We start from the raw sequence: 12,267 nt of genomic DNA, 5'->3' as shown, positions 1-12,267 counted from the left end.
AATTCTTACTGCAGTTAATGATTAGAGCAACTTAGATTACAGAGACCTACATGGAATTCTAATGTTTTGTTTATTTATTTTTTTAACTGCAAACAAACAAAAATATGTATACCCCAAACTGACTTAAAATTATTTAATTAAAAATGTTTTTCTTTCTACTGTGTACAGTCTAGAACTGGAGGATGTTAGCAAAGGCTAGCAAATATTTTACTCTACTGTTTCATTTGGAGATAGCATATGCTCAACTGGAATTTAAAGTATGTTAAAATCTCATCTGGAAAAATGTGAGAAGACACTTGGTAAAATATTGTCACATGGAAATGAGTATGTAATAAAGATCGCAGGTTTTCTTTGTGGAACGGAGACTCAATATGTTTTCTCTTTCATTAGGACATCGTGACAAATGTCTCGCCCAGAATCATCCGGGGGACCACTTCTGGCCCCATGTACGGCCCTGGACAAAGCTCCTTCCTCAACATTGAGCTCATCAGTGAGAAAACAGCTGCTTATTGGTGTCACAGTGTCACCGAACTAAAGGCTGACTTCCCGGACAATGTAAGTGTGATTTAACATCTAAAACAAGAGAACAGGCATGAGTTGCTGAATGTTTATTTAAACATCCAATTCATAGGCTTATAAATATTAATGCGTATAATATATTTTATTAAAGAATCTGTCAGTTGCTTGGCTGATGCATAGAAAGATAAAGAAAGAAAGCTGGAGAACTCATAAAATCCTTCCCCATGTGAGGCTTTGTTATAAATGGGCACTGTGTGCATGGAAGAATGCCTCTACATAAGCAGAAGGAAGAGGGCTGAAATACCCATTTTATTGAGTTGGTTTTCATCATGTGCGACTGGTATTTATGAAGGTGATGACCTTAGGGAGAAATTGCAGGCTATAAATAATTTTAAATATAAAGCAAGACTGAAACAGAATATCTTATGTAGGTTATTTATATTTTTCAGTAGGAAATAATTTACTAAATAATTTTAATGCCCTTAGTCTAAATGAACTCACTATGTTTTGTAGAAAGCTTTATTTTTAAGGGACCCCACAGAATCTTTTCAGTGAAATCAGATTTACATGTAATAAAGAATATTCTCTCTTTAGTAGTCTAGTTGAGGTTATTCTTGGTATCATTCATGCATTCTCCCACTCCCTGTCCCTATGCCTGCCCTTTTGTATTCCTATTATTCTTTCAATGAGCTGTGGTGAATGGAGCCTGAAGTATCCAGCAGGGTGTGTGTGTTTATGTTATAGAAAAGCTTTTTCTACCGGGACAAAAGAAAGAGCATGCCACATGCTCTCGTGATATGTATTTTTAAATATTTAAATACTATTGTATTCATTGGAATTCATGAATGGTTGCCTGTAACCTGAAAAATCAGTCTTCCAGAGGAGGAATGGTATTGCCCAGCTGATCAAGTGGTATTCTTTCAGGTAGCTTGGCCACTTCCACATTCTCTCTTACCCTGAACCAAAATACAGGCATAATTTACCTTCCTCCCAACAGTCCTTCAGATGTGAAGGGAACTGTGGAGACCCATCAGGAATCTTAAGCATCTGCTCATTAGGGGTTCCTCAGGGTGGGAACCTGATGTTCACTGGGATACAGTGAAGTCTCTGCCGCAAAGATACCAATGCTTGTTTCTTAACGGAGCCTTATTTTGTTTTAGGAAGCTTTTCCTTAGTTAGCTGGGAACAAGAGACCCAACTGTAAAAACAATAACATTAGTGAGTACCCTAACCAGGTCCGTAGTATCGATTCCTGTGCTAGGTACCGAACATTTCATTTTCATCACAGTGGTAGGTAGGTACTTAAGAAATCACTTACTCTGTGCCAGACCAGACATTGTTATAAAAGCTTTATATTTTAAACTTTCTGGATCCTTCGACATCATCATAAAATAGCTACTGTGACATGCCTGAGCCCATAGTGAAGGAATCAGAGGCACACAGAAATAAGGGATCTGTTTCATCATTAAATATATACTTTATCCTGAAGTTCAAATTTGAACTTGAATTTTGTGTTTACCACCTACGCCTCTGTAAATTAGTCTTCAGTGTATCTGTCCATGTTGCTCTTAAAAATTTGGTATTACTTTCTAACGTAACATATAAAACAGTATGAAATGAATATGACTTTCCCCAAAACTGCTTCAGTGTTAAATGAAATCAATGTTCCTGGGGAAAACAAACAAACAACCGAACAAACATAGTTTTGTTGAGAAAGTAATTCCCAAAGGTGACTTTCTTAAACTCACATGATACTGTCTGCTTTTTCTGAGGCAGGAATACGTTGTGATAATAATGGCCACTGAGAAATGACAGTCAAGGAGGGGAAATCTGGGTTGGAGCCCATGCCTTTCTGATCCCACAGCCAAGGGAAAAAAAGAGGCACACATTTAAACATTAGATTACCCTGGCAACAATATTCTTCTCTTATAATGCTTTTGTGTGTTTGAAAAAATAATGCATGGCATCCCCCCACCAATTTTCCCCATTTAGATTCTACTCATTAGTCTTTTCTGTATTGTTAGAACTTGTTTTTACTTCCCATCCCAAAGATAACTCTTTAAACACAATTAAAGTGGCATTCTCATTTGAACCCATGCAAAGAGCATGTGTGCACCCAGATACTGCCATGCTGAGAGAAACATCTCCCCCACTGTTTCAGAATTATTCTGATGCCAAACCCAATGAGCTGAGTGAAGGGAGGTGACCCTTCTTCTTCCAACTTTAATTATCACTCTCACTGGAGTTTTCCCACATCATTCTCAAGTGCGTGGCTGCCACCTTTAATGACAGGGATTGGATAATTCAACCCACTGTGGCAGCTTCTAAGCAAGGCCAAAGTTTTCTGAGAAAGAAATTGTCTAAGGGGACTCAGGCAGCTAATAGCTGCAGCTAGGGTCGGTTTCCAGATGAGAGACTACAGTTGCTTATGAGCCAGCGGAGACAGCCACAGAGAGCATCATGAACATAAAGGTAAGAAGCTCTAGAAGGTGATGTGAGGGATACTTGAACTCAAGATGTAATAGAGCCTACCTTCAAGCTAGACCTGCTTGGCTCCCAAATTTTCCTTTCTATTTATCTGAGAATTAAATTGGGCACATGGATCATTGTAGTGACAAGTTATTGCGAACAGACTTTTTGTTCGTAAGCTGAGAGTTTGCAAAGCTTATTATGAAATATACTGTATAATTAGGGCTTACAGAAATCAGTTTAAAGTGAATCTTTTCACTGGCATTACAAAAGCCAAGAGCAGGCATATTTTAGGCTTAAAAGAAAAAGGCAAAGATAAAACAAAAATACATGCCGCGATTTGCCTGCATGTACTGACTTAGCAAAGGAAAGACATAGTCTTGTATCATCCTGGACAACTAGAAGTTAGGAGTAGACAGATGTTTAGCAGTGAATATTTGCTGCCAAAGACAGACCAGACAAGGATGAGGGCTTTGTAGAGACATTAAGAGTGGAAGGACAGTGGCTATGTAAATATTCTCTCTACATTACTACATCTTCATTGTTGGTGATACTATTTCTCAGCTAACAGCACTGCATACAGTGAAGTTCACAGTAACTCTAAAAAATTTGATCTCTACCTTCATTCCTGGAGGTGCTACTGGCCAGTAGCCTCTAAATGCAAATTCTTAATCTCTGTGTGTCAGAGACTCCTTCCATCAAAGGAAAACTTATGCTCCTCTGCTCTTCGAGATAATAAAGGCATGATTCCAAATTCTTAAGGTTATCACGACTTTGTTAAAGTGAAATGTTCAAAACACGCTTTGAAATAGGGTATAGGTGAATCTGGGGAGGTGGATTGTTGGGTAAATAGATTACTTTGTGAGCATGAGGACCTGAGTTCATATTCCAGCACTCCCACAAAAAGCCAGGTATTTATTGTGACGTATAAGTATAACCCATGCAATGGGGCCATGATGGTGATGAGGGGGAGACAGGCTGATCCTAGGTTGCTCACTGGACATCTGTTCTAGATATTTTGACTTCTAGGTTTAGGCAGAGACTTTCTTCCTCAAAAAGTAAGCTAGAAAGCATGGACCTCCACCCTCCACACACCCTTGCATGAGTAAATACGCTCTCCACATATGTGTGCACGCATATATACAACAAACATGTACAAAGTAAAAGTAAGATAAACGATATAGTCATAAGTTTCAACAATTACACTGCTTTTAAAATTTTTTAAAAAGTAAATATTATACATTGAGCCTATTTTCCTCAGTCCTCCTCCTGTCCTTGCTTACCTTTCCTGTGTTCCTTTCTGTAAGTCCCCTTTGTTTCTCTAGTCACTTTCATGCCCTGTATACCTGGAAATGGGAGGATTATGGAGAACGTAAACTAAGACATAGACTAAGAACTCAATTCCAATTGCATTTAAAAACCGCCTGGGGAGATGAAGAAAACAGTGTCGTTCACTCCTGTCTGAGTTCAATCATGTCAGAAATTTTGGTATACACACACACACACACACACACACACACACATACAGAGAGAGAGAGAGAGAGAGAGAGAGAGAGAGAGAGAGAGAGAGGGTCTAAATGGTCTATACTTGTAATAAAGCTTACTGGATGATGTGTTACATACAGAATCAGCATTATGTATGCACCTTGATATATGCAACTTCCTCTTTAAAACTATTTACTACAATATTTTTCTTTTCATTTGGAACTGAACTTTACATACTGGTACATTTGTGAAATGCAAATAAGAAGAGCAATAAAGTTAGTGCATTCCTGTCCTTGGCCAGTGCTAGTGTGTGAAGCAGAAGAACGAGAAACATTTCCATTAAACCTTGGGGGGGGTTGCTGCTTTGCTTTGCTTTGTTAGTTTTTTGTCAAGTGGACATAATCTAGAGTCATCTGGAAAGAAGTAACATCATTTGAGGAATTTCCTCTCCCAGATTTGTCTATAGCCATTTTCTTGATTAATGATTAATGTGTGAGGACTCAGCCCACTGTGGGCAGAGCCATCCCTGGGCAGGTGGTCCTTCTGGGTTGTATAATAACTGTAGCTGAGTAACCCTGGGGTAGGAGATACAAGCTAGTAAGCATCTTCCCTCCATGGTCATGCCTCCAGGCTCCTGCTTGAGTTCCTGCCCTAACAGGGATGAACTGTGCGATGTGGAAATGCAAACCAAATTAACTCTGCCCTCCCTCAAGTTACTTTGGATTGTGGTATTTTATCACAGCAACAGAGACCCAAACTAAAGCAGGTAGCATTTATGTCACTTAAGAAATTGTGTGGGCTGGAGAAATAGCTCAGTGGTAAAGCATAGTGACTGCTTTTCTAGAGGACCAAGGTTCAGTTCCCAGCACACACACACACACACACACACAGGTTCACAATCATATGTAAATTCACTCCCAGAGGATTTAACACCTAGCTCCACTGGCAACTGCAAAGACAGGAGCTCATAAATGCACTCAGGCATATACATAAATAATAATTAGTGAACTAAAAATAACACATGAAAGATGAGAATCAATATTATTCCAAGTTTTCTTTAACTACTCCCTCAAATGTACACTCTCAAACACAGACTTTCCAAAAAAGAAATAAAATATTGTGACCAGACAAAGAACCTCTGTAATGAGATAGTCATTACTATGGCTGTAGTCCCTACTCAAAACACTAGTAGCCCAGTTCTTTTGCTCTGTGGTTTATCTGCTCCTGCAGAAAATAATGGCAGTAATTAACTTGGACTTAGGTTTGAGTAGTTACCAAATCTTCTGTTAAATACTTTATCCTGAAATGCGAATATTGGCCGGCAGAGATGGAGTCAGAGTGCAGATACTAGTCAAACAAATAGAATGCTCCTTGATTCTGCTGTGTAGGCCTGTTACTCAGCATCCTCAGTAGGTGCTCCTGCAATCTCCACAAGGCTGAGTCAGCACAAGCAGGCCTTGTTTTAAAAAACAATTGTAGTTAACTTTCAGTAATTGGAGGGGGGGACACTTTTGTGACTCAATCAACTTATTTAGAAAAAGTGAATTTTATGGACAGATGATACTCCAAATGTGCTGTCTGATCAACAATGACTATTAAAAGTTGTGGAATAGTCACAAGCAAAAATTCAAGAGTCCCTCTACTCCATTCCACCTTTGCTGGCTCCAGAGTTTTTTGAGCATGTCAAGTCTCTGTTTCTACCCATTTATATAAGCTGATTAAAAAGTCATAAATTAGGAAACTACTTGAGCAGCTGCCAAAGGTAAGGCTGGTGGGTCCCTTGGAAAAGGTTCCCTTGTTCATACCATAGTGATTTCTTAATGCTATTTATAAATGCCTGGGGATAAGGTATTTCTTAGCCTCCCTCTTTTACCTAACTTCTGGATGAATCTTACTTCAGATGAACTATTATCACTGTCTCATTGGATTTTTAAGCAATCTAGTTTGCAAAATAGATGTAAATTAAAATAGTAGTGGGGATTTTGAAATCGAGGGGAAAGTAATCCATACCCTATCATCCCCACAGGACTCAGTTGTGACTTTCCTATAATTGATAAAGGCAGAGAGCTCACAGTCAGCATGGATAGGATGGAAACAGCCTTTTCACTCACTCACCATTCAGCATTACCATCAGCACTAGTCAATATCTGTGTGATAGGAACACTATCCTCAGAGGTCATTATAAAGACTGAGGTACTATGAGTGACATTCTGACACACTGCAGTTATTCACCACTATGTACAATATTACATAAAATACTGTTTGAATTAACTTTTATTCCCAGTTCAATCTAGTAAATTTGCTGATAGATTCAGCAAGATATTTTGATAAGGCAATGATAACAGCTAAGTTACATCACTTAAAATATGTAGTGAAAATTATTTTCAAAATTTATATAAAACCGTATTTTTAAATACGTATCAATATAAAAAGAAATTAAAGACCGAGCCAGGCCTGATGTCACATGTCTGTAATCTTAGCATAGGGGAATCTGAGGCAAGAGGATAACAAGTTTGAGCCCTCTAGGCTACATAGTGAGACCCTGCCTCAAGTAAATAGATAAATAAGTAGAATTTTGTGTCCTGTGACATGCACAATTTTTTGTCTAATATTCCATTCATTGTAGTCATTTGAGCTCCTCTCATATACTCATTTGGTTACAAAGCTTCCCTTTAAAGCAAGACTGAAAGAATGTCAGTTAGTTGTATTTCCAGTCAAAACACAGAAGCCAAAAACAAAAAAAAAGAAAAATTAAAATCTATTTAATTACACAAAAAATAGTGGAGATGAATGAAATAGAATGGATAGTATAGCTAATTTGTGGCTAAATGATTGGTTCTGACTTTCTGTATCTCAGTATTTTAACTACTTTTTAATATTTTGAGGATTATATGAATGAATACCATATTTACATCATTCCTACCTGTCTCTTACCTTTGCAAACCTTCCCATGCCCACCATTCCACTGTCTCTCAAATTCATGACCTCTTCTTTAAATGTGTGTATGTATATCTGTGTCTATCTGTGCAAAAAATGTCTCTCTCTTACAGACACACACACACACACAATTGGATAACCTATTAAAGTCCTTATTCCTGGAGAAAACTGATTCTCTGTCTCATAGCAGCTATTCATCTAAAACTGGTAGTGCATGTGAGTCTACTAGTCTATAGAGAGGAACTGTCTTGAGTGGAGTAAACAACAAGGGATCTTTGTTTGCTTACTTCCATAGAATTGATAATAGCAACAAATTGTAAAGCCCCATCAATGGAAACCATTGGTGAGAACATAAGAGAGGGTCCCAACTGAGCATTTCAGAGTTATTAGCCATCAACTGAAATTATCAACTTAAAGAAAAACTTGGAAACGTTTAAGGAATATAGAAATATCCAGTCCAAGCAGGATAAAATTCACAGTTACCCATAGCCAATAAAATTCACTTGTTATGTAAGAAATAAGAAAATGTTAGTTATAATCAAAGAGAAACTAATTGATATAAACTATCTCAGAACTGACAAGACAGGATTATTATTAAAACTATATTACAAATGGCCAAGGCTAAGAAATAGAACGGAGATAAAAGATTTAATATATAAAACTGCTGTGAATTGGATAAGAAATATGATGGAAGTCACAAACAACTTACTAGGCATATCAAAAGAATAGCAAACTTAAAGACAAGACACTGAAATGAAAAATGAGAGAATACGTGGAAAGATGGAGGGAGAGAGTGACAGGGAAATAGAGATCAAGAATTACAGATAGCAGAGGCAGACACCCACAGCTAAACACTGAACTGAACTCCTAGAACCCAGTTGCAGAGTGGTAGGAGTGATGAGCAAAGAGGTCAAGACTGGGTTGGTGAAACCCACAGAGACAGCTGACCTGAACAAAGGGGGAGCTCATGGACCCCAGACTGATAGCTGAGAGGCCAGCATGGGATTGATCCAGATACCCCCTAAATTTGGGTGTCAGTGAGTGTAGAGTATAGCCTTCCCTGCATCTTCCTGGGCTCTGCTGTGTTGTCTGAACCCCCAAATAACTCACAGGACACTATATTATTTATGAAGCTGTTGGCCATTTGCTTGGTTTCTTACTGGCTATCTCTGACTTAAGTATTTAACCCATAATTGTTAATCTAAGTATTTTTCTTACCAGAGAAAACGTCTGGACCTCTTAGTCCTCTGGAGGTTACATCGTGACTCTCTGTGTCTCTCTTTCCCAGAATCCTCCTCGACTCCCAGCTATCTTGCTTCCCTATTGGCCAACAATGCTTTATTGACACAAACACAGGACTTCCCCATCAAGTGAGGAGGCCTCAGCAATCTATGTGGCCTTGGATGGTAGATCGGTATTTATCCCTGGCATACTAATGGACTTGGGAAGCCCATTCCACACGCAGGATATACTCTCTCAGCCTGGACACATGGGAGAGGGCCTAGATCCTGCCCAGGATGATATGATAGACTCTGGAGATCCCCTGGGGAGGGGAGAAGGGATGGGGTGTTGTTGGTGGGGGGTTGTGGAGGAGGGGAGGGAGAGGAAGCTGGGATTCACATGTGAAGCTAGTTTGTTTCTAATTTAAATAAAAATAAATAAAAAGAATTATTGTAAAGAGAAGCTTTTTCCTTGTGAGAGAAGCCTTCCCACCAGCCTGGTTCTAGAGCCGCATTAGTCCCAAATAAACACACAGGAGGGCCTTGCTTGTTTCTTACTGGCTAGCTCTGACTTAAGTATTTATCCCATAATTGTTAATCTAAGTATGTCTCTTACCGGAGAATAGTTCCGGGCTTCCTACCACATGGCGTTACATCTCCACTCTCTTGTGTTTCTCCTTCCCAGAGTCCTCCTGGACTCCTAGTCCCACCTAGATTCCTATTGGCCCAACAGTGCTTTATTGACATAAGACTTCCCCAACATCTCCTCTTTTCTGTTTAAACAAAAAGAAAGGTCTTAACTTTAACACAGTCAAATTGTATATAACAGAACAGTTATCAAATAAGAACATAGTTACAATATTTTAGCAAGATTTAAAGAAAATATCATCCATCCCATTCTTGTGAGTCCAAAGTTCCAAATGTAGCTCATCCTCCATCATAACTAAGGAAAACTATAATCACAACTATCTGTCTTCAACTCCATCAAAGACCACAGAAGGATAATATATAAACACTAGGATTGACAGAGACATCTTACTGCATGGACAGTCACCCAAAGTTCCTGTGTAATGTTGGGGCATCCATCTTCAGCCCATAGGCCACAATGTATCCAGAAGACTTCTCAGCAAAGTAGGAAATTTCAAAACTCTCCATCTGCATTGACAGTCTATCAGTCATTTTTCTGTGTCCTGCAGAAAGTCTCTTAGACTCTTCCATGAAGCAGGAACCTTGTAAGACTGAGTTCAGCAGTCACTTTCCTGTGGGTCCTGCATGTCCAGTTTATACAAGCAACAGTCAAACAGTCTAGGCAAGAGCAGTTTCTTGCCCTAATGGCTAATCTTGCCATGTTGAAAGCAAACTCCATAACAAGTTTCTTCGATGCCCATCTTCCTCTCAGATGTAATTGGTGCTGCCAGGAGCAGACATTTCTCATTGTCAAGAAAAACCCTTAACCATTTTAAACGCCATTTTCTGAAGGTCTTTGAGAGGTTTGAAGACTGTTTATCTATCTCAAATATATTTTTGTATATCTAGAAAACCTAACTTACCTAACTATAAATTCTATTATAAGTAACTGTCTATAGTCTGTATTCAATTATGCATTTTGTTTTAAAAGATCAGTATAAGCACAATACTTAATCAAGAGGAGAAATATACATATCATACAATTGACCTTGAATTTGTATCAATAAATGAAAAACCATACCAACACAAAGTATTCATTTCCATACCGTAATCCCCTTTTTCCTTTAAGAAGAGATTGGTTGTGATCATTAACCAATTATAAACAATCCCATTTAAATGAAAACAAAGGTTTATAAACAAGATCAGAATTAGGACGTTGCTCGTTCTAAACTACTTCGTGCTGGAAGTGGGCGCTGTTTATACCATGGGGATCATGACAAAACTCAGAAACCTGTATAAGTCCTTATTTTCGTGGTCTGTAAAGCTGCATCATCTTAGCTGTTTCAGTTGTTGAAACATCTGGTCCACTGCTTCCGGGGATCTTGGTTCGTCAAACCACAGAAGCTTGGAAGGAATCCTCAGCTTTTCATTTTCTGTGGAAACATAAACTAAAACTCCTTTTCTGAGTAACATATCCTTATACTTAAATTTTGAAGTCAAGGCATTTTTAAAAGATATAAGTTGAATTAATTCAGCAGCATTTATAATCAAGTGTACTTTAGCAGTTGTTCCTTTCTTAGCAATGAAAAAACTGAAAAACACAATAGCGTACAGAATCCAGAATCTCTGTGTATTTTCCATCTTTACGTGGCTTATTTATTTATCTATTATTACTTAATTTATTTTACTTTTATTTATTTTTCTCTGAGACAGGGTTTCTCTTTGGAAATCCGCCTGCCTGTGCCTCTGCTGTAATTCCTTCCAGTGGTGCCACCACAGCCGGGCCTTTTTTTTTTTTTTCCTCAATCTTATGTATATTTTTTTATCATTTTTTATTTTAATTTTAAATAGCTTGTTTTACATGTCAATTCCAGTTCCCTCTCCCTCCCCTCCTCCTGCACTCCCCTTTACCCCCACCCTCCCACCCTATTGCCAAATCCTTCCACAGAGGGGATATCTAGAGTCTGTCATTTCACTCTGGGTAGGGTCCAGGCACTCCCCCTAAGAGTCCAGGCTGAGAGAGCATCCCTCTTTGTGCTATAGGCACACGATGACTGTTTGTATTCCAGGGATAGACACTGATCCACAGCTCAGGGCCCCATAGGTTGCCCCGGCCATATTTTTAAACACACTGTAAACCTTTAGAGGTTTTTCTTCATCTAAGTCTGACTTTACTGTAAATCTTTATGTTTTTCTGGCCACGTGTCTTATCTGTTAAAACCGCGGCTGTTTAAACTGCTGTTTCCAAGATGGCGAGCGTAAGCTTGATTCCAGCTTACCGCCTCAGTCCATGCTGACATCCAGCAAAAGCTGCCACTTCCAGCTGTACGTACACACTTTTCAATCGTTAGCATCTCTTTAAACAACCTTGCTGGTTTTTTTTTTCTTTTTACGCCGAGTCAGGAAGACTCCAGTAAGCAAGCATTGTGAATCTCGGCTTGTCGCTAGCAAAACAGAGACCACCTGAGAAAAATGCTGCTATCAAAAATCTGTGCTTCTCTCCATTCTTCTGTTTCTAAAATTCCTTTAAAGCTTTTGTCATTCTACGTGGAAATTCATCATCCCACTCCTGATCACCATTATGTAAAGGGAAGCTTTTTCCTTTGAGAGAAGCCTTCCTGCCAGCCTGGTTCTAGAGCATCAGTCCCAAATAAACACACAGGAGGGCCTTGCTTGTTTCTTACTGGCTAGCTCTGACTTAAGTATTTATCCCATAATTGTTAATCTAAGTATGTCTCTTACCGGAGAATAGTTCCGGGCTTCCTACCCCCATGGCGTTACATCTCCACTCTCTTGTGTTTCTCCTTCCCAGAGTCCTCCTGGACTCCTAGTCCCACCTATCTAGATTCCTATTGGCCCAACAGTGCTTTATTGACATAAGACTTCCCCAACAAATTACAGATAAAAAGCTAACAGTAGACCTAAAATGATGCACTCATTACAAAAGAAGGCTGCAAAAAAGGAAAAGATAATATGGTGGCTAATGCCTAAGACCTCAACACAGGAAAAG

At 38.9% G+C, this 12,267-nt stretch overlaps 1 protein-coding gene across 1 annotated transcript in view; it reads left to right on the top strand.

The window, feature by feature from the left end:
* Nucleotides 1–12,267, top strand: part of Dpyd (dihydropyrimidine dehydrogenase) — an 819,213-nt gene that overhangs the window by 486,515 nt on the left and 320,431 nt on the right. The window contains exon 14 of the mRNA XM_040751969.1: nt 391–555. Coding sequence (XP_040607903.1) covers nt 391–555 — 165 coding nt within the window. The remainder of the gene's footprint in view (nt 1–390; nt 556–12,267) is intronic.

The sequence above is a fragment of the Mesocricetus auratus genome, unplaced genomic scaffold (assembly GCF_017639785.1).
Source record: "Mesocricetus auratus isolate SY011 unplaced genomic scaffold, BCM_Maur_2.0 Super-Scaffold_100009, whole genome shotgun sequence".
NCBI lineage: Eukaryota > Metazoa > Chordata > Mammalia > Rodentia > Cricetidae > Mesocricetus > Mesocricetus auratus.
Note: the sequence above shows the minus strand (reverse complement) of the source record. Positions and strands in the feature narration are given on the sequence as shown.